The sequence below is a fragment of the Channa argus genome, chromosome 1 (genome assembly GCF_033026475.1).
Source record: "Channa argus isolate prfri chromosome 1, Channa argus male v1.0, whole genome shotgun sequence".
Taxonomy (NCBI): Eukaryota; Metazoa; Chordata; class Actinopteri; order Anabantiformes; family Channidae; genus Channa; species Channa argus.
Genome location: NC_090197.1, coordinates 49,971,486 through 49,998,006, shown reverse-complemented (window position 1 = coordinate 49,998,006; position 26,521 = coordinate 49,971,486). Strand labels below are relative to the sequence as shown.

The window sequence follows — 26,521 nt, the reverse complement described above, 5'->3', positions numbered from 1 at the left end:
TTTACTTAGTGTCACTGCATTTTCTCTGTCCAGGTTGCTAAATACAGGAACAACAGCATTTTGAATCATTTTTGGTAAAACAATGAAAGCTGTTCTCCAGGAAGCAGCAGTGACATTATATTTTCATTTGGGGGAAAAAAAACCCATTCACGTTTGGTCCTCAATTTAATACATATTTCAAATGGCATAAGTTATCATGACATGCAGCAGCAGGTCTCTAAATGGCCTAAAATTAGTGAGCCATTTTAACTGTGCCCTTTAAGGGAGAAGGAGTGAAGCTTTCCTTAAATTACCTTTACAAGTATAGCCATCTTCATGCAAGCACTTCTGTAGTTGCCTATTTGTGGACTATCCGTCTAATAAAACACACCCTTTTTTGGCCTACTCCTGCGGAATCAGTCCATTTACTTTGAGGAATTGTTGGTCCAAGGAAAACAAGAGCGGAGACTCATGAACTGTCTGGCTGCAGACACAGGTCAGATGTATGAGAAGAGAATGTACGTGGGTGGAACGCTGCAGCTGAGCCTCTATAATAAAATGATGTGATCAGGAGATAGTCAGATGAGGATCAGCTCAGCGTATTACCCACTCCTGTTTATGAGAGGCTACAAGTCAGCACGCGAGATTCGGCCACAGTGGAGGACAATCCGGGAAGTTGAACATAGGCAACTGGATAACAAGTGGTTGTGATACAGCCTAAAACCAACCCAAGGGTCATGTTGACACACAAGTCAGGCTTATCTTGGAAAGATTTAATCTGTAGTTAGACGTTTTTCTTAGTTACATGACAGCATCAAAGACCCTCCCTTACTTTCCAAGTAAAAACTGACCATAGCCAGCAGCTTAACTTAGCACAGAGACTCAAAACACTTAATACTAGCACATCTACAGCTTGACGACTGAAGGACATTGTTCATTTACGGGTTTTGACTTCATACTAAGCCAGACGGTCACTGGGAATAGCTGTATCCAACCGAAGAGAGATGAGAGTGGAGAAACACTCAATCAATGCAAGAAATGTAGCAAACTATTTCACTCAATATGCTAATACTTAATTCATTTCCCTTCCCTTTCAAATACGCCCATACATGTGGTGACATCCACAAATGTATTGAAGAACCACTTCAGAAATTCGGTTTTGCACTTATAGAGGGCAGAGATGACCAAACCGTAAGTAATGTGACCCCGAGTCCTAAGCAGAGGTTGTGAGTAACAAAGTCTATTTAATCAAGTACTTTTACTTCATTTAAATTCAGAGGGAAATGTTCATTTAACTGCATCACTGTACAGACTACAGACAAACACAATCAACTAAGAAATGTGTTATTACTTTTAAACGAAGTGGCTAAAACTGAAATCTAAAAAAAACAAAAAAAAAACAACAACAACTGTTGTAAAAAGTTGCCGTTTTCATCCTGCAGAGCAAACCGATTGTTAGTGGCCCTTCAAAAAGGGTAAAAGGAAAACTGAGTGATCAACAAACGTCATATTTTTGTCAAAAAGTTTCTAATACAAATAACCTGAGCAGCTACAGTAACACATTCGCTTCTGATCGTTGACAAAGTGACTGATCCAGAACAGGTATTGCTTGTATATTTTATTTTATGTACAGTACATGTAAAAAAAGAAAAGAAAACAAAAAAAAAAGTAGCCAATAACATTGACCATTGTGGGCAACAGTAGATAGCCATGTTGCACATACACGGGAAAAATCCCTCTCTGGCATACTTACATACATACATACATGTAGACTCTACCACTCCTCGTTGTGTAAGTTGGAAACTAGCCGGAATTCACGGCAAACCGTCAAAACACAGATGATCAGAATGGGAGGAGTGTATTACTTGCTCTCCTAATAAACACACTTCTCTCACTGACAAGCAATAAGCCAGTGATGAGCCTGGGTTTGAACACAAGGTTCCCTTATAGGCAGAAGGGAGTCGGGGCTGGTTGGCTGAGCGTGACAAGTGTGCAATCTTCAGTTGCTTTTTTAGAAAGCAGACCGGGGCTGACCTTGACAGTCGAGGCCTCTTGCCTTTGCCCCCCACGCCGCCCGTCCCATTTCAGCAGTCCTGCTTTACAACACAAAGGTCACTAAAGGTCAGCATTACAGTCAGCTTTTGCTGGATGACTCGATAGATCTGCAGGCTCCGACTAGTAGCGAGCTTTACTTCAGCACACTCAGCAGTTGAATTCACAGTATTCTTACAGCATGTTATTTTATTCTCCCAAAGTCACTCATAAAGCTTTAACTGATAATGCATAGGGGACTTTGACAACTTTGTTCACTTATGTCCAGTGGAAATGTTAAAAGCAGATTTTTGTAGTGTGTGTGTGTGTGTGTGTGTGTGTGTGTGTGTGTGTGTGTGTGTGTGTGTGTGTGTGTGTGTGGTAGATCAGCTGAGAGAGAAACACACCCAAGTAAAATGTGAGAATACAGTGTACACAACTATCTGTGTCTGGTGTCCCGAAAAATCGTACAACAGAATAGCATAGAGTTTAAAAAAAGAAAAGAAGAAAGTTTTTTGTTGTATCTCCAAGGCCATGGATAGTCAACTACGAAGACCTGCGGCCTATCAGGGCTGTATCTCGCAATAGTGTTTCAGCCAGTGAGCTTACAGCAGGCCACCAAGGTACAGATAAAGTGCTTTTTTTCAATGTGACACTGTCAATAATTAAAGTGAAGTAAAAATGGTTCTAAAAAACAAAAAAACAAAAAACAGCTGGTGGGGGGTGGGGGGGTGGATTGGGGGGTAAGTACACTGACGTGACAGTCCTAGAAGTTAAAAATGAAATGGAAGAGAGACACAACATGGTTCGGAAGAGGAACAAAGTCCAGTTTAAATACATCCACAAATCCAACTAATGTTGCAGGATGGAACGATGTTCCTTACTAGAAGGAGCTGGAACTACTCGTCTCTGGATGAAGAGGTTCACATTTTTTGAGAAGTTAGGAGGATTCAGGGTGAGACCTTTTTAAAACCATGGTTAAATGTCTCGTAGTCGGACCACATGATGAGTCCACTGGTGGTAAGGACCGAGGTCAGGACAGCAGCAGACTGGGAGGTTTTGAGCGACTCTAGTACAAAGGCGTACATAATGAAAAAATAATAAACCATTATAGATAATAAATACATTCGGGTCCTTGTAGTGTTGTTATTCAGCTCTATTGGAAATCTGATTAAATCTAGAAAATAAAAAAAAAGGAGGAATACTTTAGTTCATAGCAGACCATGAGATGCCAGGCCCTTTTTCCTTTTTTTGCTCCCTTATCCAGTCTTAACCACACTCCACCTTGGCGGCCATTTTCCACCAGCCTTGTGGGGGAAGAAAAAAAAAAAAAGAAAGAAAAAAAAGAAAAGGCATATAAATAGTAGCCGTGGCAACCGCACGTACTCCCTCCTGGGCCTTGATGACAGAGTCTGAGAATTCCGAAAAAACCTCGGAGACCTCGCTTCAGTTCTCGGCATCTACACAATACAGAAAGAAAAAGAAGGGAGAGAAGAAAGGGCACAAAGTGAGGACAATTGGGCAAACAAGGCAGGTCACGTATCCGGCGTAGGGAATTTTTTTTTAACTCAACACTATGAAGCACTGTGTAGTAAACGTCAGCTACTTTCCAGCTGGTTAAACGCTGACAGAGCAAGAAAAATACTTCCTTTATGAGCCCCGGTACCAAATATAGGCTTGTCTTTACCACTCGCTGTGTTTATTCTCAACTACAACCAACCTCTTCTTGGCTCCTGAGCCAACAACAGAATCAACACACGGAGTTGAGAACTGCTTCTTTGTTCCTCATATCACTCAAAGACAATATTTAACCTGTGAGCGTGAGCCGAGGGCCTGCTGCTTGGCTACATGGGGTCAATGCATTCGGAAACCAGGGGAACTGGACTGGACTCAAAGCCTGTTTTTATGCACTTGGACAAAAAAAAGTGGACAAAAATTGCTTTCACTGAGCTGAAGCAATACTGATATTGTCAAATCTTATTATAGAATGACCACTTTCGAAACAAGCGATTCAGCAGTTCAGCCCGTGTCCTCATTAAAGCTGGTATTAAGGTTTGTTTTGCAGCTTTGACACAGAAACTATTTCATGACAGGCTGCAATGTGCAGAACTTAAAGTGGTTGTTTTATAACCAGCTTTGTGGAGCATCAATTTCACTCAGCTCACCCTCCCCAAACTTCAACATGACCATCATTTAATTGAATATTTTTAAGAGGCTTTGAATTTGATCTGAAATTCAATTCATAATTAATAATCCCATTTACGCAGTGACGCTGAGGATGTCTTTACACACACACACACTTCTATAAACTGAAAAACACTGAATGCAACCGTGCATGTGAGAACATCTTAAATAGATTTGATCAGCTTTTGGATTTGGAGAGCAGGGAACTTTTTCCTATTCTTTTGTAATTTTAATCCTCCAGCCATTCACTCTTACGAGCTAGGAGCAGTCTAACAACCAGGTAGCAGCTTATTTCCAGCTGGCACAGCCTGTCATTTACAGCGGTTAAAATGGCAGAGCATCTGCTACTAATTAGTGCCAACTCCATGAATAAATTGATGAAAGGCCAAAATTAAACTTGGTTGTCGTAATTCTAGAGCACTAATCCTTTAATTAGAAAAACAAGAAAAAAAAAAAAAGACTTGAGTGAAAATTTACAGTTTCTAGAATTTTAAGCTGTTAGTTAATCTTCATTCATAATATCTGTAACTGAAGATAATCAACTTTATAGTTTTGAACCACGACTCCATATTTGGAAAAAATGTGTTTCGGCTTGTCCTTCAACTAACATGTGGTTGCTTCTATTCATGCTACGATTGGGCATTTTCCAAATATGTGCACCACAAAATGTGACGACAATTCTGCAAAGTAGCAACTAAATAACATAGAAAAGTGGAAAAAAAAACAAAAATAAAAACTGCACGACCCCATTTACATTTGGTTTTAAAAAAAAAAACAAACCCCAACATCTTTGTAAAAAGTGGACAGTATAGAGTGTAAACGCCCACCAAGAAGCTCTGTGATTCGATCATTCAAATCAGGTGGTCTTGGACACGTGACCACGCATCTTTTGTAATGTGAACGCTAATGGGTTCTGATGCATCCCCAACATGTACGCAAATGCAGAATGTAGTGGTTGTTTTGGTGAGAACACGCCTGAACCGCTGTAGAGACTTTAATCCAAATTTCAAGGTCTTGGTTGATGCACAATTTATTAGATAGATAGATATAGATCAAACATAAAGATAGACATAGATATAAAATATGAATTGACCTTTGGGGCAATCCAGATTTCAGTGTGTCATTTTATTAACATTAACATTTCACATATTCTGCTGCTATAAACTTAACCTTTATTACTACGTACACTGAACAAATTTGGGACACACACAAAACAATTTCATGTCATAAATTTGGGGAGTTTAAGATTATTCTCAGGTTGTAGCTACAGATTGCGAACAGCAATTAAGCAGAGACTAAAAATACTTTGACTCTTCAGCTTTGACATATTAACTTTGAGTCATTTGAGTCCGTTTTTTTTTTTTTAATGTTTAGTTTCTAACATTTAATACAGGATTTGTATGGATTCTGAAAAAAATAAAAAAGTTTGAAGACTGATGCATGAAGCACAATGCACCTTTGTTTTTATTTGGGTCCAAGCATATTTTGCTTCAGTATTATGCATTTTGTATGTTTTGTTTAAGAAAAGTGCCCCACGTTTTCCTTGTGTCACTGAAAATGAATAAAAGTGGTGAGTCCTGCACATGCTTATATAATAACGTTCTATGTCTTTGTTTCGTATGGCCTCAGTGTTTTCCAGGTGAGGAAACAAATGCTACCCCCCCCCCCACTCCCTTTTTTATTTTTTGTTTTTTTTTTTAAATATACATAGCTTTGTTTTGTTCTGTATCATGTTTAATCAGGCCCAAATACAACCACACCACTGTCGCAGATGCCTACTTTTTGTGCCATGACAACTCCTAGATTAATTTTTATTAAATGAGTGACTGAGAATATCTTTGGCAAACTTCCAAATAACTTCCAAACTCCATTTTAGTCTACTTGGTTTCAGTAATCAAACTACACTAGTGAAATATATAAATAAATGTAACTGCTATGAACTAACCTACGTATCGCAGTGGGACAGCAGCGATGTAATCTCCGGGCCCATGTGACCCACAGCCTTGGCTGCCTCCAGAATGGCTCTTCGATACATCCCTTTCTTCTTGCGGTTGAAGCGGGACCTAAAGAGCTCTCTGAAGGGTGACAATTTGGCAACCGAGAGCTGGGAGGTGGTGGGGGAACCGAACCATGCTACCTTTGCCTGGGGCCACTGCGCCTCACAACTAGGAGTCTCCTGTTTGCGAGTGCCGCTGATGCTGAGGACACGTGCTGGCCACCAGGGGAAACCGTGGATCTTTCCCCACACGATGTCACCTACCGCCACGGCGTGACCCTCCTCCGTTACACACTTGGTCATGCTGCGAGTGTGCAGCCGCACTGTAAGTGGCGGCACGGTCTTGCAGTCCTCCCGCGAAGACACGGAAGATGAGGTCACAGAAAGGTCTTCACCAGGAGCCAGATCGCACAGCTCTGGCGAGGTGCCGTCAGAGCTGAACGATTTGGACTCGTCTAGACTGTCGCTGCTGCAGACTGACAGGCTAGAAGAATCTGCCTTACGCTTACGAAAATTGATGAGCAGGGTGAGGTCACTGTGGCCTCGCTCCGCCTCCTCTCCAGAGCTCCCCGACCACAACTCCAGAGAGTTTTTGCCTTCTCCTGAGTCTTCAGAGAGGGGGAGGCATGGACCAGGTACCCTGGGGCTTCGTCTCCTAGTGCCTCCTACAAGTTCTGCTTCATACTCGACCAAGCTCTCCTCCCCCTCCCTCTGAGGGTGTCTCAAGCGAATCTTTGGAGAAGGCAGGTCTTGCCCCACAGTCGTAAAAGGCCTGGTTAGTTTGAGTTTGGGAATGGACACAGTGAGACCAGACCTTGTGGCATCTAGTATATGCCTTTGTTCCTTGGTGGGATCAGAAGGCGCCTTGCCATTTTCTCGCACACCATTTTGCATCAGCTGTTTAGGGCAGAACGGTTTCACTGAGCCGTGGACTCGCGAGGGGATCTTCATGACCTCCCCCTTGCCCTGTGGAGTGCTGTAGGAGATCTTTATGACAGGACTGTGGGGAATAACATCACCTCCGGGGAACTTCTCCACGTCAGCGTCCCCCCTTTTGTCCTTCCTGAGGCGTTTGCTGTCAAGGCTGGTGCCATTTTCGCGTCTTTTACTGTCCTTGGTGGCAACTTCATCCTCTTTTCTTGACAGCTTAGAGGGGATGTCCTTGTCATCGTCATCATCACTCTGTAGTGTGTTCTCTTTTCTAGAATTCTTGCTGTTGCTCATGCCATCTTTGCTGTCTTCGTCACTATTTAGTGTGTTCTTGCACTTTTCACATAGTACCTGCCGAGGTCGCAGACGGATAGTGCTAACAGTCATGCGGCCAGGTTCTCGCGCCCGCCTCCTCTTCCTTTTGATTGGTCGTGGAGGGGGTTGAGGTACCCATTGGCTGTAGCTGTGGCGCACCCATAAGGGCTGAGGGAAGGGGGCTCCTTCAAAATAAGGAGGGTAAGGAGTCTGTCCAGCTGGCACTGGTGTGGGTATTGGGCAGGGAGGAGGTGCAGTAGATATGCTGCTTTCAGGGAGAGTGTTTTCGTCCTTTGGCTGGGGTAGAGGCTGGCTAGGAGATTTGGGAACCTGCTCATCACTCAGAATTTCTGGGATTTCACAACCTGGTTTCGATATTTGACAGTCACTGGATTTTACTGTGATATCTGGCAGACAGAAAAGCCCAGTCCTACAGTGAAGAGGAAAAAAAAAAAAATCCACTTATGAAAGTGTCAAACGGATTTCCACAGTGCCACAGTGAACTTTATGCAAGCCAAAAACAAACCAACATTTTTGTTAAACATGACAAGCATTTCTAGAATTTTTTGCATAAGCAATTTCCTGAATGCTGTAACCCTGTGCTTGTGTTTCACAAAGTTAGATCATTTCCACCCAGTGGGACAGCACAAACACATAACTTGCCATATAGGTCAAACAGAAACACAGCCACCCAAAGCTGTACAAATGCTTTTCTACATCTTACTATTTTGTGACTGGACACAGTGACAGCACTGTCCCCGTCACCTGCATGTTGAAACTTCTTTACATGGGGGGGGGGGGGGGTCGTACTGTGCCAGCAGCCAGGCAACCTGCTGCCTTAGGGCACGCAAATCGAGTAATAGTATCACTCACTCTCTCTGAGTAATTTTACATATTCTTTTTCATACTCGGGGGGCCAGCAAACATGTCCATAGAAGGGCCCAGCTGCCAAGGAGTCTTTGAGAGGTGGCTGGCAGGCTACAGCAATATGCCTGTGGCGTCAAGAGACAGCAGACAAAGAGACTACAGGATGCCCAGGAAACCCCCCCCCCCCCACACCCTCCCCAACATCTGACTGAACAAAAACAATCCCATGAATCACTTGGGAATCAGAGAGGTAGGATAGGAACCAGGAGATTTCAGTTTGTTTTTGCATCTGTGTCTACTTGGGGCTTATGTGTAGTGAGATTATTAATTAGTGCACAATAGGGAGCCTGTTTGCCTCCCCAGGAGAGGTACCTGGCAGGCACCTCCAAATAATAGTGTCCCGGTGAGGTTTGTTTCTCTCACCGACACAGAACGCTCCTAAAACAGCGGAGTATAGCCTTCACGGGGATTGACGTGGTATAAACACTGGAGCCTGCGACAGGGAACACGCAGTGCCAGTTCAGTACAGTGCAAGGACACGGCATATGACCAGCCGTGATTAACTGCACAGTGGCCTTTTCACACCGTGTACAGTGTGACTAGAAGGGAGATCTGTCTGAATGATAAGTTTAGATGATGGCATTGAAGTAAACCCTGTTAGAGACAATGGCAGGAAATCTACTTGCCATGAGCTGAAAAGGAAGAAGTTGAATTTGGTCTGTGACAAGGCCTAGAATTTAGGCCTATTTTAAGTTATTCCAGGGGCCTCCGTTTTCCCATTAGGTGGGTTATTTTCAGTACAGTTTGAGCTTTCACATGAAAAACCATCTAAGCATACTAAGGGGCAAAGCTGGTCAAATTCTGGTTCTGCTAGTCTATAAATAGTCTAAAAGCCAATGGCTTTTAAGGTGTACACCACCAAGAGCAACACAAGGCTTATACATGTGACACACACCAACACGGGTAGATACAACATAGCATTGACATATCTTAAATGACCCTTTTCTGTTTTATTTTTTATTCTTATTTGAATAGGATTAAGCCGTCTTCAGTTTGGTGGCCTTTAACAGTCAACACACAGGGCCTCAGATGGTAACTGGATCATATTAGAAATTGTTTCAAACTACAGTGATAAGTACGCATTCCAGCAATTAATCAAACCCCACGTGTATCTTGAATGATGTAACGTTATAGTGATTTTCCATTGTTTCTACAGATCAAAGGTGACTGACTGGGAAGATCTATTTCTCAATACAGACAACTGCATTTCAGATGGTTTTAATTAAAAAACAATGCTCCACAAAACTGCTACACCATGCATTACCAGATGTATGTATAAATACATAAAAACACAAAAAAGGTTATACACTGTGTTGTTCACTCAAGGCCCATCTTTGTAGTGAATACGTCCTAGCAGCTCTGAATTTGATTAGGCTAACAATAAGCTATAGATGAACTCATTGACATTAGCTATTATTTTAGACAGGTCATTAACAATTTGTTTGGACAGCATCCCTATCTGGACACAAGGTCTTCAATCGCGGCGCAATAATGCATTTGGCCATCTCTAGATGTACTAAAATATCAGTTTGCATTAGCCAGCAAGCTAGCAGATAGCTACCTTGTCAGCTACAATAACCTCCTTAAGCTATATGAAGGCCCAGCTAGCTACGTAGCTAGCTTTGACTTAGCAACAAAGGTAGATTAGCCGTTAGCAGACTTTAGCAAATTAATTTCAGAGATAACTGTCAAAAAGAAATAAAAGGAAACAGCACTCACTTTTTGTTGCAATCGAGTAATATCCCGGTATAGTTCCTTTCTCGGTAGGTCAGCGTCACCACCAGAGTATCGTTAAGTATTTGATCGATAGTGACAGGTACCCGAGAACCGGCCCGCAGCTCCTCGGCCACAGCCTCCATGTTTCCCGGGGTGAAGTGTCCGGCTCGGCGGTGCTCGATCCCGGCCAAGGGAGCCACGGTCGCGTCGGCCAAAGAACCGTCTCCCCTTCGCTATTGGAGCAGGAGGCTACACCAGGGCATAAAATGACGCCATCACCCCCACCAAGTCAATTACAACAGTACTGCCACCGCTGACATCACGCTCCCTGTGCTAGAGGAGCAAAAAATCTCCCGAAGACAAGGCCTACCCTTTCCCCGTCTCACTTTGACTTGGTGCCATTCATTACTAGCGACTTTTATCTCGGGAAAGCCTCACTTTTCCCCGCCACAGCCCAGCCAGGCGTTTTGTTCTAAACAATCCTTTTACTGGAAAATGGAGATGATTGGGATGCAAATTCTAATACACTCCAAGCGACAACAGTCGTACATCTGACAGATGTAATTACCTGTATTTAAATGCAAACAAACAAACAACAACAACAACAACAACAAAAAATCCCACCTGGAATTATTTCTACCATCAACGTGCTTTAACATTTCCACTTGTACACTGTATTTTGTTGCGGTTGATTCCCCTTTAGGTCCTTACAATTTTAAGTTGAAATTCATGTGGTCACAAGTGACACAGGACATGTTGCCTGGTCAGACAAGGGAACTATTAAACAACATAATCCCTCATTTGACACATTCCACAGGCAACCATACCATATTTGTTTTGGACAGGATTGCGACACTAAATGTAAAAAAGGTGAATTTGACTGTCTTGCAGAGGTCTAAAGACAAAGTACAGAAAAACCCAACCCTTATAATTTTCATAATACTCCATAAGTAGTCTTGTGATCTTTATTTTAAGGACATGAGCATTACAGTTGGTTATTCATAAAGGTATTAGTCTTTACATGAAATTTCAGCATGAATTCAATTACACAAAACTGAAAGAGAGGGGACATGTAAACCCTGTCACTTGTCAAGGAAACATGGCCAGGTGTCTCCAGTGAAGATAGTAAAACTTTTTCCGGAATCTCGTCCCACATTTCTCTTCCTCTCAAGAAGCCGCCTCTGTAAGTTCCTCATCTGGTGTTAAAAAACAAAAAGAAATGGAGCAAAAAACAAATTCTGATCAATATCGCAGGAGTTCAATACAAATGAGTTGTGTGAATAATGCAGCATAGGACTGACCTCTTCCACATCTTGCTCTGTTGCTGCCATCTGCTCGCTGGTCGTGCCCCTGGGATTCCTGTATCTCTCATGCATGTTCTCAACACGGGCGCAGATCTGGCGCTGCAGCTCACGGACGAATCTGCGGGGCCAAACAGGTTAAAGGTCAAGAGTTACAATGAAATGACTTCATATTTAGGTGTTATGATATGGCCGCCGACATAAAAGCCTGTATACAGATGGTAAATCAACTAATTATAATGGCAATACATGAAACTAACCATTTTCTTCTTGGTTGAGATTCGCTATATCAGTGAAGGGGGAAAAGCTAAAGGTTTGCTACTGATTCTTGTTTATCATTTTTTTTTAAGACATAATGTTGTTTTAGAAGAACAAAGGAAAATATTTGATGCTGCGTGTACAGTCCCTCTTTATCCACTAGGTGCCTCTAGTGTTCCACTTGCATCCACATGACTCCTAATTGTAATCCAAGCACTTTGTGTTGGACCCATTACGGGCTTAGATCATATGCAGTGTGATTTCGCAGTGAGATGGATGTAAGTCTAAAGTATTATGCCTAACTGAGTTCAAAAGTAGACATTAATTGTCAAAGTTAAGAGGTATGCCTGAATTTAGTTGGAATGCAGCTTTATGCTGCAGCTTGTGGTAAATGTGTACTATGTTTTTGGTCATTAGTAGACAGTATCAGCACTGTGGTCACCCAAAGTTCCCAAATACCTGGTTTCTTCATGCTCTTTGATGGGCATGCTGAGGATCTGCCTCTGAGGAGAGCTGCTGTTCTGCACATCAAGTGTTGAATCTGCTTCTACTTCCTATGACAGAAGATTTTTTAATTATTGTGCACAGTGGGGCGATAACAGGTGTGGTGACGTCCTACACACAACCTGTGGCTGCAAACAGCCTCAGTGTATCAAATCCTTCAAACAGCTTCATTTTTTGCTGTAGTTCAGTGAAAATGATCACTAATGTTGCTGGCTGAGCTACACTGTATCTATATGCATAAAAATAGGCTTCTGTTGTTGGTGTGTGCATGCCTGGATGTACATTAAGCATGGTGTTGCTGTCTTAACACGGATGCAGCATGATCTATCACAGGCACAGGCTTACTGTGCTCAGCAGCACCAACCTAATCATTAAGGATCACTGACACCAACTCTGGTTGTGCCACTATCTGAAAACCCATTCACTTGTATCAAACTGATTTATCTTGTGGTGATTTAATTGTTTTAGCCCTCTGCCCATTGTGACAGAGGTGATGCTCCAGTGCCCCCTTGTGGTCTGCATGTTGACAGGTGGAAATTTAGGTGATGTATTCCACACGTACCTTTGGCTTTCTTTGTCTTTCATCCTGCTTCTGCTTGTGCGCTGACATTTTCTTCTGCTGTATGATCCTGGTTTGTGTACGCCACTTCTGAAGAGCCTCTTGGCTTCTATGGGAAAGGCAGGAAACCATGTCAAGGAAAATGAGTCTCAAGTAACTGTTTCTAAATGGTTGCACAGAGGTCTATAAACATTGATTGTCCCTTCCAGCCATACATAGTGTACATGATATCGACCCCTTAGGTCATTCACTTGGGTAAAGGTCAATTAGATACAGTGCAGCTCTGCTTCATGAGACAACATTCTATCTCACGTGTGCCTGTGTAATTCATCTGTAGTTTACACTGAGCCAAGAACCTTGAACCAGAAATCAGCTTACTTTTTCCTCTGCTCGAGAAGGGACTGTCTCTCTTTCAGCTCTTTCACTGCAGCCTGTCTCCTCTCCTCTGGCCTCTTCCAGTTGAGAGTGTCAAACAGGCAGAGCTCTGGAATTATCCCTGCCTTGGTAGTTGCCTTTTTTCTGACAAATAAATAGAATGTTTTTTTTCTTAATATTGCTCTCCTGCGTTTTGAGTCCCTGTGGAGAAAGTCTGGGAGATTGTTATCACCTAGTCTCCTCTATGGAGAATTTTATTAAAAACCTTGGCCACCACAACTACAGACCACAGCACAAAAGTCATCTACTGAAACAAATAACCTCCTCTGTTCTAGTATTAGACACTTAATTATATCTTCACTGCATTGCATAATATTTAGACAGGTAAAAAATGATTAATCTGTGGCTGATATTTTCTGCCTTTATAAAGCATTTGCGTTTGTTGTACCAATAAAAATTGCAGGAACAATTAGATAAGTAGTCATTTTGATTCTTCTAAGCTAAATTAAAAATATCTGATACTAACAAAGTTTGGCTTAAGCTTCATAATTTACTAACTTTGCTAACTCTGGTAAAGAAAGCACATTGACCACATCCGACCTTATGTATAACTTTGGGCTTCTATCTCTCCGGGCTACTAAGCCCAGCTCAGCTTTGTCCAGCAGGATCATCTTTTCTTTCAGTTCCTTGAACTTTTGCAGCTCATCCTCATCCTCATCTACTGACTCTTCCTCTTCCTCCATACTGGACCCCATCAGCTCTGACAGCTGGAGTTTCTCCACCTCGGGCAGCTCTACCAAAAAAACAAAAACAAAAAAAAGTAAAAAAGAGGTAGATAGAAGTAAGATGTGGGCGCATCCAAGTGGCAACGATATCACTGTCTACAGCTTCAGTGCCTACAGTGGAAGTGTATCATAGCTAGTTGACGATCAAGAATTGCTTATAGTTTGTTCTCCACCGAAACTGTAGCCACATATAATTTAGGTGGGTAGGATAATTGAATTGAATAGGGCTAAATATTCACTGTTATCACAGCTAAAAAAAGTTGATGACCATGCAGTATATGAATGAACGGTGTACGTTCAAATCTGTTACGCTTATACTTTAAGCCCATTAAATGAAAAGAGATTTCCCCCAGAGACCAGAGCCATGCCTATGTTAATAACCTTGTATGCAGGGAGATAAATAGTTGGATTGAAGGGGTTGGCTGTGCTCTTTGTGCAGCAGCAGCCACTCCTGTGGAGGGCTGTCTTGGACTTCTCACAGTGATTACCTCCAGACACTGCTTAGTGACAGTGAGCTCCTGTTTGGAGCCCACAGGTTATCGATCTTTTTCATCTGGCTAAAAATATTACAGTGCTGGAACGGGGATGGGGGAGGAGGGGGAGTCAGCTGAGAGGCACGCGCCGTCTCCAAGGGAACAGAAGTCACACCAGTGAAGTGGTACCAGGGCAGGGAGCTATTTTTGTGTCCAGCCGTCCTATCTTTGACAAAACGAGCAGATGGCTGGGAAGCACGTGCACACTGAACACCTTGCTGCTTTGCTGTTCAATGTTAAGGTGCCTTTGATTCACCTGAAGGGGTCTTTGTCATGCTAACTGGTCGCTTAGCCATAGCATTTCTCAGGTACTGAAGGATGCTCTGGAGCCCCTGGTGGACTATTTCTTGTGGAGGGAAAGTGATGGGACAGTTCCTCAGGTTCAGGCCTTTGAGAGTAATCACATTTCCTGGGAAAATTGGCAAATAAAGGTGTTTACAGTTTCTAATGCTAGCAGATGTGTAGTTGGAAAATTTAAATCGCATCCAGGATTAAAGTAAAACATTAAAAAACACACTGTATACCATAAATATTATTTCTTACTAGTTACGTAATCTAGATCTGCCTTTGTTGACAGCAAGTCTTATTTAAACTGATGTAACATGAGGCTTGGTATTTCAAAGAACAGAGACATTTTTCACTTGTGACTAAACTCAACTCACCCAGCTCCGGTGGAAGTTCCGAGATAGGATTCCCTTCAAGCAGTAATGTCCTTAGAGACCTAGATGATCCAGATGACAGACTATAAGATGGTGGCAAGGCTTTGTCTTGATTTGGATATGTGTGCAGTCCTAAACTGAATAAACTTGTATAAATTATGCTTTAGTCATAAAAACTCAAATGCAAATGCTACTAAACAAAACCAGAATAGAAACATTCCCACAAAATAGATTTTGCAGTCTGAGGAAGCAGCATATTGTACTTCCATGTTAGCTTAAGGGTGTGGAATCGATTTGCAAAGATTAGTTGCATCATCAGTTTACCTATGCATGCCAATTTCAGCAGGGAGTGACACAATTTGATTATTTCTGAGGTCCAGCCACTGCAGATTGGGCAACCTGAAGAACAGGAAATCTGGGATACTGGATATGTGGTTGCCTTCGAGATATAGATGCTGAAGATGATATCATGAACAGTTAAAATGAATTAAAAAAAATATTATAATGAGATATTAAATCATTTTCCATATGTAGTGGATGCAAGACTGATTTCTTTTTTTTTTTTTTTGCTTGAAAACCAATGCAGCACACAGTACTCCGCAGGATGGTTAGAGGTTATCAGAGACAAAGTGAAGTCCAATCTGACCTTTAGTGAGCTATTTTCCAAAATGCTTTCTGTCACATGTTTCAGCATAGTTCTGCTCAGACACAGCGTCTCTGTGGAATAACATTCAGCCAGTTCCGGGGGTCCAGTGTCCTCGGGTAGTAAGTAGGGTTTCTGTGGTTTATTGTCAACACTGTTCCCGAAGACAAAGCTTAGCTCCCGGCCAGGAGTCCCATCCTTCTCCAGCGGGGAAGACATTGTACAAGTGATGCTGAGATGCTTGTCCCAGGGGCTTCACGTCTTTTTTTCATTGGCGTTTTCTCGCTGTGCATAGGAATAACACATCTGATTTCTGTGTCTAGCTAAAACAGCAGAATTCTTTTCACCTGAGATTTTAACTTGCAGAGAGAGTTCAGTATGTCCTGCTGTCTAACGTTAGCTAACTTTACAGAACAGTTCCTTTACTATCTTACTACCTACTTTAGCCGAGCCCAGCCGTGTCTTACCCGGTATTTGTGTATAACCACTCGTAAACCTACCAACGAGACTCAGTGTCTTCCTAAATAAACACTTCATAAACCAAAAAAAGGAACTTGGAAAACATCGACTCAACGTAGCATTCGCCCGACTAGTTTGACGTAACTATGGCAACCATTAAACCTAAACTACGGCAAACCACGAGCTCACCTCTCTTTTACCATCATGATACTGTAAAAAGAAAATAGTTAATAAATGTATCCAATTAATTGATAAGTTTTATTAAGTTACATACTATAACTCAAATGAACAAAATAAAATATGTCATACTGTATAACTGTGCAATTGTTGTTGTTACAACAGGGGCAAAGACATCTAGTTTGTGTGTGAAGCCAAAGTGTTAAATCCGTCCCCCCACAGTGATCCGGCACCACCCATCCATCTTCTAATGAAATCACTCCCAAGGTTCATTTAGCCCGGAGAACGGCATCACTTCTCTGCTGATAATAAACGATTAAAAGTGCTGGGTATTTCTTGCTTCACACAAAGAGGCCGATCCCTACATGTTGATATGCATGACAGGCTGTGAGACTTACGTCGACCACAGACACTAGCCAGCCACTGTCACACTACTCTCATTCGTCAAGTTAGTCCGTGTGCTTGCGCGCGGCTTCCGGAAATCAATGTCAATATAAAAGTTGCCTTCCAAACCGTTAACTAAAAGTACAGTCGTACACCATGAAAGGATTAATACAAAATATGAATAATCATCGTTGTTTTTTCCTGTTTCACTAAGCTACTAATTACACACGTAAAACATGTTATTTTGTTGTCAGCATTGCATTTAGTAAGTTATAAATCGATTTTCCAAATCACTTTGTGCAATCGAATTGTAATGATTCAGCTATGCACTGGTACCTATTTAGGTGAACTTATCAGCGATCCTTCTATTAAGTTGTGTTCGCGTACTCTTCGCATTTGAAGCAGTCGTTTTGATCCATGTGATGCCGCCACCAATCGCTGCGTACCACAATATTTGGATGCTTTTATTTTCAATGCAAAACCGTTTGACTTCCTGTTTTGCGTTAGCGAAGATGTCGAACTCGGCGAGGTTTATACTCTCAGCTCCGACAAACGTAAGTCTCTCGGTTTATCTGGCAGGCTACGGAAGAAAACCGACCACCACCAGTGCCGAGTGATCATGTCAACCTCAGCCTGGAACTGAGCGAACACTATTTCTTTTAAATCACTTCACAGTCCGTCAGTACCAGCTCCACTTTTGTTCTCTGGTTCAGAAAGACTTGAACTCGCCGTGTTCACATTTTCGGCAGAATAAATAAAAACGAATTACGGACACGGTTTGAGGGAGATGCATGGTTATTATTACAATATTTTTCGGAGGGTGTCCGAGGCAGAGCTGTAGTTTCCCTCTTCAAAAGGCGAGGAATGCAATCTGAGCATCAATGTTTCACTGGGGCAAGTGGAAGAAGAGGATGGGGGCCAATAGTTCTTCAAAGAGACCAGTTTTCGACGAAAAGGAAGATGGTAAGTGGTGGAAAAGTACAACGCGGGTTCTCCAAAACCCGAGCAAAAAATAATACACGCTTGGAAGTTGTTGTAAATATTTAATCTGTGCTTTTGAGTATAGTTGGCGTAACGTTAACGCTACTTAAGGGTAGTTCTCTCGTTAGCTGTAGCCTGTAGCCTAACGTTACTATTAGGCTACTAAAGCTAAGTTGTCGAAGTTTCCTCTTCAAGCTAAATGTTGTCAGAAAAACACTGTTGCTTCTTATGCTGTATTGATACATAACGTTACATTTAAAAAAAGAATGTGTGTCTTTCTGTGTCTTGGAGGCGTCAAATTCAGCTTCCTATTCTCAGTGGATTTTAGTTTCCAATAAGAAATGAAGCAATGAAGCCACAAACACGACACATAAAGTTTCTACTTCAGATTATCTTATGTGCAGATATAGTCAATATCTTTCTCACGATGCAGAAAATGTAGTATTATGCCTCTATCATAGTGCTGCTTATACTAGTCAATGTCTAAATGAACTCTTTGAATTTGGGACTATTTGATTGCATAATTAAGACTAGATTCGTGTTATGCAGGGCATTAAGTTGAATTCATGATATCTAGTCAGTGTAGGGGAAATGGAAACCTAATAAGCTCAGCACTGAATCTCAGTGATTGACCACAGAAGTATAGTTACAGAGCTGTCACCAGTGTTCTAGCCAAGTCCCAGGCAAAACTTGACTAAATGAGGTCATTTATTGGGGTGATGTGGTCTCTCTCTCTCTCTCTCTCCCGTGTGTGTGTGTGTGTGTGTGTGTGTGTGTGTGTGTGTGTGTTGGTATGCGGTCCTACATACAGGGACAACCCAATTATTTTCGGTTTTTGTCAATAGCATTTAAGAAAGGTGTCCAGTACTAATTGAGATTACTATTAAGGGGAGTGGTTATTAAAAAGAATAAGAGTTGCCCATCAGCCAGAAGTGGTCTTGTGCTTTTGCACGAACTGCAGCTGATCAAAGCCAAGAACCACATTTATGTACTGCGCTTTACAGAGGTGTACTTGGCCAGGCTGTGTACCATTTAATCTCAGCTCTGCATGATGTAATTAAAAAACATTCGGCTCAGGGATGAAGCACTCCAAGGCTGATGTGGTGTGTTTGTCCACCCTGTAAGGAAAGATAGTGAGAGAGAGAGAGAGAGGTTCTGTTTCCATATCATCCTATTATTAATATGAGGCAGGTTCCCCGTATGTATGAGGTACAAACCACTAATACTGGCCATGCTTTAATTTAACTTTTTATCTGTGGTGGCAAAAGTCAGTGTGGCATTATCATCACGTCTGACTTAGTTATAAGCAGAGAGAGAAGAACACCAACTAAATTCTCTAGTAAAAGTGCAAGTACATGCCTGAAATAGTACAACACTATACAAGTACCCTTAATATTTTATACCAAGTTGAAGAAATAAGTATATGCTTTAAAATAATAACTAAGTAAATAACAAGTACTCTTCTATGGAGTCGATTTCTTTGGGCTTTCATCTGACTCTGTCACAGTTAAGAACAAATTATTTGAAACTTATATTGAAGTTGAGGTTGTTGAGATGAAGATTTGTTTCACATGTGCCTCATGAAAAGATTTCTGCTAAAATCTAAAATGTTCAGACCTTGGTAAGTTTAATTTATGTACAGATTCAAAATGAGATCCACCTTCGTTCTTAGAATTCCATCTAAAAAATGATCAACATTATTTTTTATTTCTTCTATTCATAAATGTACACTTTAGTTAGAGGTTACATACAAGTTTAATTTTTTAAAGGAAAAAATATTTGTTTTTAACTAATTTAAAATAAATTATTTGAAATAGACTATTTGTACTAATGGTTGCTTAATCCCTAATCAGACATCATATCCTAGCTGATTATGCACAGATTTGTTACAACATTAACACAACCTGGTGATTTTATAAAAAAAAATGTTGATATGAATCGTACAAAATATTATGACCTAATAAATGCTTATGTATCATTGTGGGTTAACTCCATTTCAGCACATAAAGTAGTTAAAATCAGTTCCAACTAAAATGTAAATAAAAACAGAATACAATGATTTGCAAATCTCATCAACCCATATTTTAGTCACAATATATCATAAACAACATATTAGATGTTGAAAAAGAGAGTTTAACATTTCATGGAAAAGATTAGCTCATTTTTAATTTGGTAGCAACACATTTCAAAAAAGCTGGAATAGGGTGATGTTTGCTATTGTGTAGCATCCCCTCTTCTTTTAACAACTGTCTGTAAATGTCTGGGAAGTGTGGAGACCAGTAGCCGGCTTTAGGAATCTTGTCCCATTCTTGTCTGATGCAGGATTCTAGCTGCTCAACAGTCCTTGGCCTCTGGATTTTTCGTTTATGATGCGCCAAATGTTTTCTATTGGTGAAAGGTCTGGACTGCAGGCAGCTCAGTTCAGCACCCAGACTCTTCTTCTGTGAAGTCATGCTATTGTGATGTATGCAGTATGTGTTTTTTTTCTAGCATTGATGGGACCTTTCCAGATGTGTAAGCTGCCCATGCTATAGGCACTAATGCACCCCCATACCTGCAGAGATGCAGGCTTTTGAACTGTCTGCACTGTTTTTAAATGAGCTTTGACCCAGAGAACACGACAGCGTTTCTGGATCGCGTTCACATTTGGCTCCTTCTTTGCACGGACTGCACGGTGAACTGTGTTCATAGACAGAGATTTCTGAAAGTGTTCCTAAGCCCATGCAGTGATGTCCATTCGAGAATCATGCCTGTTGTTAATGCAGTGCCACCAAGTGGCCCGAAGATCACACGCATCCAGTTTTGACCTTCGGCCTTGTCCCTTGCGCACAGAGATTCTTTTGAGGATATTAATTATTATTAATATTATTTACACTGAGTAACATTTTTCAGAAAATTTTTCGCAATTTTTGGTGGATTTGAGAGGCTCTGCCTCTCTGAAAGGCTACTTTTATACTCAGTCATGTTACTGACCTGTTGCCAATTAACCTAAGTAGTTGTCAAATGCTCCTCCATTTGTTTTTTTTAATTTGCGACAATTGCTTTTCCAGCCTTTTGGGGGCCTGGTGGATCAGTGGTAGAGCATTGGGTTGGGATGCAGAAGGACACAGATTCAAATCCCACCCCACCAGGTTTGGCCCCACCCAGCCAACAAGGGCCACCTTGGTACTGGTAATGAGCATGGATAAAATGGGGTTGTGGTAGGAAGGGTATCCGGCATAAAACCTCATGCCAAATCAACATGCGGAACATATTCCACTTTCGCGACCCCTGAAGGGACTAGCCGAAAGCCATTGATCAGCCTTTTGTTGCCCCTATTTCAACTTTTTTAAGATGTGTTGCTGCCATCAAATTTAATATGAGCTAATATTTTCCATGAACTGGTGAAATGTCTCAGTTTCAACATCTGATATGTTATTTATGTTGTGTTGGCAATAAACTATTGGTTGATGAGATTTGCAAATCATTGCATTAATATGTTATTTAGGTTTTACACATCATCCTGACTTTTTTTTTAAATTGGGGATGTACTTGCAGAAAAGATTTGAAGTGGTACCTGAAACTTGCACTTTTACTTGGTTTGTGTACTTTTACCACCTCTGTACACAGTGTATCACATTTTGCTGTTTATGGGGCTGTGTAGCAGCAGACTGCTCAGGGGGGGCCATGCCGACCCTTGATCACCATGACATTATTAAGACCACCTGTGTTTACGTTTTGGCTAATCTGTGTTTTTAATATTTAGAATCTGTCTCTTAAAAGTAAGTAAAGCTGTGAAATAAAAATTGCAGAGCAAAAAGTACAAAATATTCCTCTGAAATGTAGTGGAGTTTTAGTAACAGAATGGAAACACACTCTGAAAGTACAAGTACCTCAAAATTGTCAGTACGGTACCTAAATAAACGTACTTAGTTACTTAAGACCTTTGGCCATTATATTATTATATATTATAGACTAAGGTTAGATTTTTAACTGTTGTGAGAACATACAGAGACGAACTATGGACAGTGTCCCTTTTATGCAGCAAAAGAAACCACCTCTGCATGGTAATCAGTAGGTATGAAGTAAAGTTGGTGGAGGGCAAATATGCAATAAAAAGCGACAAGTGCTAATGTCAGTTGAATCACCTTGAACACTTGTGAAGTGTTGATTCTGCAAAGTTTACAGTCTTTGTAAAGCAGCTGCTTCTCTCTTACCCTGTTCATCTTTCAATGAGCTGCTTCGCTCCGAAAACACTGAGCGAACCACGGCGCACACTGCTGCGGATGCTGACTGAGCCTCTAAATGTCTCTTGCTGCCTGTCAGGACTCTTAGAAACAGAATCTCTTGGCTTCTTGGAAAACAGCATATGGCCTAAATTAGGCAGTAATATTAGAGAAGCATTTGGCTCAAAAGGGTGCAAAAATAATCAAGTGGTCAGGTTGACGTGTAAGCGTAGCTGCCAAAGGGATTTTTTTTTGGCACATAGTGTGATTAGCAATGGAAGGCTGTGGAATTGATTTAGGTGCAAATCGTGCCCATTCCCGCATTGCTTTTTTCACTGAAATTCTTTTAGGGTGAGAAATTGTAGGCAGCGACAGACAGGTGGATAGGCTGGTTTGGCCTATCAGACATTATCTGTTATGCATAATAATAATAAAAAAAAAACTATGAGCAACTATGTGCCCAGTGTTGAACTGTGGGGCATATTATCAGTCGATACCTTTAAGCCAACACTTCTCTTGCTTTTCTCTGTGGATTATTTGCTTGTTGGTCAGACAAGACAGCAATTTAGGCTTTGGTAGAGTGTTATGTGTCTTTTTTTTTATATTTTGTAAAATTATAACTGTTTGAGTGATAGAATTATCGATAAATGAATCCAACAGTTGGATACCTACAGAGTTTTACTCCACTAATTTGTTAACACAGTAGGAGCTGACTAAGTGTATAGTATTCAGTTCAACTGTTAGTCAGGCTCCAGACAAAGGAGCACTTCTCTCTCTCTCTCTCTCTCTCTCTCCAAGTCCTCATCTGACATTGGAACGGCACTAGCTTGTCACTTTTTGAAAGAGAACACTTGTTGTGAATGTGTTACAGTATTCAGGAGAAAGTGCAGAATTGACAAATGCCTGCTTTAATTGAACATCGGCACTAACTTAGTGTACTTGTTATTTTTTGTTCCAAAGAGTTTTCAAATTATTCGGAGTGTGTGCACGGTTGTGCATGCAAAACATGCTATTAATTATATTATCTGTTCATTGTTGGTATATTGTTGTCTATCCATTTGATCATCCTTCTTAAGCCAAAGGAAAATTTCCATTTCTGTGGACAGTAAACTAAACTATTCTTTGTGTAGGTGCATGTGTGTGTCTTATGGTTGAATGTTTGAGTGTGTGTGTGTGACTGCTCGTCCTGTCAAGGATAAGTGTCTGAGGCAATGAAAGCAGATTTGGTTGAGGATAAAGATAGATGCAGAGAGAGATGGCTGATTACTTGCACTGAATACTGAGGCGCTCGCTTTCTTTCATCTCTATTACAGCTCTCAGATTCTTTCATTCTCTTTATTCAACTCAACTTCATGGCTGCCTGGAGCTACTGGCCACTTGCCATAGTAAAAGTCTGCTGTAATTGGTCTTAGCAGTAACACAGGAGGTCGGGAAATACTGTCTTGGTCATATTGGGGTATTGTCTGATTGCAGATCATGGTCACACTTCGGAATAATTAATATTTCCTTTGTAGAAAGTTAAAGTAGGGGTGTAAACACTGGAAGCCAATGAACTTTCATTTAATTCTAAGTATTAGAAGCAGTGATAATGTAGATTAAGAGCCAGGACACACTAACCCGAGCATCTAACTAACAGGCCATCCATCTGCCTTGTCTTTGCGGTGTGCTGTGGTACAGTTGAATTGTTATTGTAACTTCTTATCAGACATATTCTCAATTAGATGTAGTTATTAACTATGTTGAGCCAGAGTGCCACGAGAATGGTAAACTTACTCCACATTCTTTACAGTTTGTATATATGCATTTCCTGGTCTTCTTCTTTTTCATACTCCCCTGCACACGACATGCCGCACACACTACATATTCATTGGCTCTTGTTTTTGCTGTGTGTTTTAGCGCCACTTGTCAGCTGAGACAAAGTTGATGTGACTTAATGCAGCAGTTAGTTTTTGTTGTTGCTAGTCCATCGAAACAGATGAAATGTCAGCTAATGTGTTACGTTCAGAGTTTTACTGTAGATTAGCCTGGTTCTTAGGTATTTGTTTAGTCTCTTTCACATTCATTAAGATACTAAATTAGCATTATTATACTTAACGGGTCAGCGTGCGTGGTTAGCACTGTTGCCTCACAGCTAGGACCGTGGTTTGAATCTGTCAGCTGGCCTTTCTGTATCAATTTGACCCTCTGTGTCAGCTTTGTGATGGGGTGTATCCTGCCTCTTGCCCAGTGACAGCTGGGATCAGCTCCAGTAATCCTGCGAGCCCTAACAGGACAGGTGGTGTACTGAATGGATGGTAGACCTGCCTGATATGAGAAAAATTAGAGATATGCGATCACATTGATCCATATTGAGATAACGATGTGACTTGGTATATTATTGCAGCGTGCATAATAGCTTAACAGTTATGCCTTTCTGTTTATAGGTACACTGCCAAAGAATTAAGAATATACCATTAGAAAAGAGTCACTATCATTAACTGATCATCTGTTCTCAGATGACATCATTTACTTCTGGACAGGTACAGCTATTGAAGGGGGCTGCCCCACCAACACACAGAGAGAAGCACCGCTATACTTTCAGATCTGCTAATCTTACTCACCAATAAAAGGATGATTCCCACTCGGGGTCGCCGCTCCATCCAAATAAATGTTTACATTTGCACGCTGTAAATGTTCAGTCACATATGCAATGATCTGATAGGTAAAATGTTCGCATGCAAAGTGTGACTACACCTACTGTTTCTGTTGGCAGCTTTTGGTGGAGCTTTTCTCCACAGCAGACATTTTGACAAAACCAGAGACCCTACTAATAACATTAATAATGGCTCTATTCTGTTTAGGTGTTCCAGTAATCTATGATGGCGTAACACCCCGAACAATCTGTATAAAACTAAAAATGAAGCAGCTTAATGGCATTAATTTAATGTTCAATACATGTGTCTGTGCTTTTCTTGCTGTGTTCTCTTAAGAGGGCCTTGTGTCTAATCAGTACTTACTATACCTTGAGCGTTACCTGGAGGTTTTTCGTTTTTGTAATGATACCTCACTTCACACTTCATAAAAGCAATTCACATGTGTAGTGCCTCAAATTTGTCATTTACTCCAGTGTTATTTGAGTTAATGTTTTTGTTGATTACGTGCAGCTGATGACAGTAACAGTCCTGCTGTAAGTCTGGAATGAGATGAACTCAGCTTGATGCTGAGCTGACAACAGAAAATAAAGGTCACTCTTGTTAACTTAGGTGTGTGTGTCTCCCTGTTTCTCTTCAGGGACGAAGAAATTGGGTCAAGGGGAATACAATTGAAGTAGGCCTAGTAGGTTGAAGGAGTGTGCGCATGTAATCCCGCACACCTGCTGATTGTCTTGTCTCTCCTTTCTGCAGTTTGTCTCACTGCGTCTGGATGTTCCCAACCTTAACATAGAGCATTAGGGTTGGGTAAGTTCACAGAGCGTCATTGCTGACTTTATGGTTCTCCATATATCCACTTGTCTTTGACACAGGGAACTGAAAGGCAGGAACATCTAAAAAAGCAAACAAAAGTGTGGCCTCTAGGACCCCCTGCAGCAGTGTGTGGAAGTTGATTCAGTATTTGGTTTATGGTTGTAGATTTCTTCTATAGAAAAATACGTTGCTGCTTTCAGTGTATAACGTGGCCTCTGAACAGCGTAATGAGACAAACCACATGTCATGTGTCAGGGTGCCCAGACATTACTGCCTATAGAAACCAATTAAACCTCATTTCAGGCTCAGGATCCCTGCAGTGTTTTAGTCTCAAATTTTTTTACACTTTTTTATATATGTATATTATATTTTAATGTTTCATTTAATAGATCCTTAATTTCCCCATCCACATATGGTATACATACTTTTGAATTTTCTGAAGTGTATTTATGATTTAAAATTTCTCATTTTGAGACTGAGCGGTATTAAAACTGTCAGTGTGTTTTCGTGGGCTTAAGTAACCAGGTTACAGTTTTCTTGGGAAAGCTGAATTCTAAAGTGTCATGCAAGCAGAAAAGCTTGTTTCTAAAATCGGGGTAGGGGATTAGGGAAACCAGGCTTCCCCAGGTAGATTTCTGTCAGAGAATTTGTTTTTGCTGTGTATATGCTTAACCAGGTTTTCTCCAAATGCACATGTGTGTAACAAAAGGCTGTAGACAGGAACTCACAGCTGAATGAAATGAGAGATAATTCACGGGTTGATATCACCTCATTTTTTTAAAAAGTGCCTTCTGATTAAAATTCAGACAGTTCCAGTTCCTACTGTGGATCACCTGCAATGTCTCTCCTCTTTATTTCCCTTCTTTCCCCCTGCGACACAAATTCACTGACAAACACAAAAAGTAAAGTCAGAAAACACCATTTTCTGTCACTATACAGTACAATTCTGTGTACAAAAATAAGTCAGAGATGGAGGAGACATTGGGTTACTCTGCTGCGGCATGGGTACGCGGATTTCCAGTAACCAGGTTTCTTAAGTACACCTTTCCCCCGATTACCCAAGAAAGCTGATTTCTCCGAGTACCTTAAACCCCTTTCACACATGAACAGGAATCCAGAAATCCCCCTTGACTTTTTCAGGAGAGAATGCAAATGTCCGAGTGAGACACTCCCGACA

At 41.2% G+C, this 26,521-nt stretch overlaps 3 protein-coding genes across 5 annotated transcripts in view; 1 reads left to right on the top strand and 2 right to left on the bottom strand.

The window, feature by feature from the left end:
• Window positions 1-2,333: 2,333 nt before the first annotated feature.
• pwwp2b (PWWP domain containing 2B) lies at window positions 2,334-10,456 on the bottom strand. The gene is made up of 3 exons (XM_067473963.1): window positions 10,082-10,456; window positions 6,140-7,865; window positions 2,334-3,470 (listed from the first exon to the last, which is right to left on the bottom strand). The coding sequence occupies exons 1-2, from the start codon at window positions 10,219-10,221 to the stop codon at window positions 6,140-6,142; spliced, it is 1,866 nt and encodes a 621-aa protein (XP_067330064.1). The 5' UTR covers window positions 10,222-10,456; the 3' UTR covers window positions 2,334-3,470.
• A 384-nt stretch (window positions 10,457-10,840) lies between these two features.
• Window positions 10,841-16,971, bottom strand: LOC137098131 (leucine-rich repeat-containing protein 27-like). 3 transcript variants are annotated; one of them, XM_067473990.1, is made up of 11 exons: window positions 16,464-16,971; window positions 15,699-15,980; window positions 15,377-15,507; window positions 15,056-15,114; window positions 14,650-14,802; window positions 13,676-13,868; window positions 13,079-13,219; window positions 12,704-12,809; window positions 12,097-12,191; window positions 11,380-11,500; window positions 10,841-11,274 (listed from the first exon to the last, which is right to left on the bottom strand). In XM_067473990.1, exons 2-11 carry the CDS (start codon window positions 15,912-15,914, stop codon window positions 11,161-11,163), a joined length of 1,329 nt encoding a protein of 442 aa, XP_067330091.1. In that variant the 5' UTR covers window positions 15,915-15,980; window positions 16,464-16,971; the 3' UTR covers window positions 10,841-11,160. The 3 variants fall into 3 exon arrangements, with proteins under 3 accessions (XP_067330091.1, XP_067330100.1, XP_067330110.1); XM_067473999.1 differs by lacking the exon at window positions 16,464-16,971 and adding an exon at window positions 16,163-16,408; XM_067474009.1 differs by lacking the exons at window positions 14,650-14,802; window positions 16,464-16,971 and having other exon boundaries at window positions 15,699-16,407.
• A 136-nt stretch (window positions 16,972-17,107) lies between these two features.
• The window catches only part of LOC137098125 (serine/threonine-protein kinase 32C-like), a 75,176-nt gene continuing 65,762 nt past the window's right edge, over window positions 17,108-26,521 (top strand). The window contains exon 1 of the mRNA XM_067473976.1: window positions 17,108-17,678. Coding sequence (XP_067330077.1) covers window positions 17,597-17,678 — 82 coding nt within the window. The 5' untranslated portion in view covers window positions 17,108-17,596. The remainder of the gene's footprint in view (window positions 17,679-26,521) is intronic.